The sequence below is a fragment of the Aplysia californica genome, unplaced genomic scaffold (assembly GCF_000002075.1).
Source record: "Aplysia californica isolate F4 #8 unplaced genomic scaffold, AplCal3.0 scaffold01954, whole genome shotgun sequence".
NCBI lineage: Eukaryota > Metazoa > Mollusca > Gastropoda > Aplysiida > Aplysiidae > Aplysia > Aplysia californica.
Genome location: NW_004799224.1, coordinates 1 through 1,261, shown reverse-complemented (window position 1 = coordinate 1,261; position 1,261 = coordinate 1). Strand labels below are relative to the sequence as shown.

Below are 1,261 nucleotides of genomic sequence, written 5' to 3'. Positions count from 1 at the left end.
CCCCCCCCCCCCCTTTGGGAGTGGCCTAAAGACACTACAGTCAGCGGCACTGCCCCGCGGGTATTCCCCACTTTGCTGCAGTGTTCTTAATGTAACCACTATTTTCACCACACGGTCGCACACAAAGTTTGCAACAGCTTCTTTACTACAAGCGACAACATTATGAAACTATATACCAAAAAACTCAACAGAATTTGTAGATTGTAAATTTACTAAAGTTGAACTCAAAAGTGCAACGGGAAGAATATTACAGGACAAATACATTTGAAAAAAAAAACTTTTTGGAGAGAAAAAAACTTTTTGGGGAGGAAAAAAAAACTGCACAGGCTCAACATGGATTTTACCCACCAAGACCTTACTTTTAACGATTTTCGCTCAACAAACACATTTCCCTAGACTTGTCTGAAGGTATACAAAAACCCTTTCACTCATCAAATCACCAGACGGTCCTGGTCACCGAGACATTTTTATTGAATCAGCTGGTCGCAAAATCAGGTCACCAATTTGTAAACACAGAAAATCCATCAAAACTCAAGTAAAACCGCAAGCTGTATTATTAAATTTACCAAAATGGAAAGTTGGGAAGGATGCTTCTGTGCTTTTATTGCAGTAAATCCCTTTGGATAAAAGTTTCGGATTCTCAAGATAGTGAAAGAAAACATGACAAAATGTGTAACAACGCTATGAGGGTTGTTGTGGCGAAGAGGTTATAGCGGAACAACGCTGAGTCAGCGCCGTTTTGGCCACGAAGAGCTAAAGAGTCCACTGTAAAAATGGGCACGGTCGATAAACTGCTTATTCAATAAGGTTAGTGCCCCTCTACCCCCCCCCCCTCACCTCCCCTCTCTCTCTCCGCCTCTCTCTCTCTCTCTCTCCCTCCATATCTCGTTTTAGTTTTAGTAGAGGTTTAACGGCGCTCGCAACTGCAGAAGGTCATATGAGCGCCAGAAGATTAGAGGTGTCACAAGAGAGTAACAAACACAAAAAAAAGAAGATGGGGAGATAAGGGAAGATAGATGTTTGATAGGAAAGAAGAAGCAAACCACACCAGAGAACCCGGCTGCCAACCACTCCTCACCTCCATATCTTGACCGTTGGGTGTCGGGGAGACGCTGGGGCTGGTGTGCGGGGAGTCGGACATACTGCTGCCTCCTATCTCACTCCCGCCCGCCGGCACGGACGCAGCCTGGGGAAACACACACACACAACACACACGTGTGTTATTATTTGTTACTTTACACACTTCACTACTACATCACAC

General features: G+C 44.6%; 1 protein-coding gene across 1 annotated transcript in view; it reads right to left on the bottom strand.

Annotated features, from left to right (window-relative positions):
* The window catches only part of LOC101847405 (rho guanine nucleotide exchange factor 12), a gene marked incomplete at both ends in the record, with an annotated part of 14,339 nt that extends 13,153 nt beyond the window's left edge, over window positions 1-1,186 (bottom strand). Inside the window, 1 exon segment of the mRNA XM_013091055.1 lies at window positions 1,079-1,186. Within this exon segment, the coding sequence (XP_012946509.1) occupies window positions 1,079-1,186 (108 nt within the window).
* Between the last annotated feature and the right edge of the window lie 75 nt (window positions 1,187-1,261).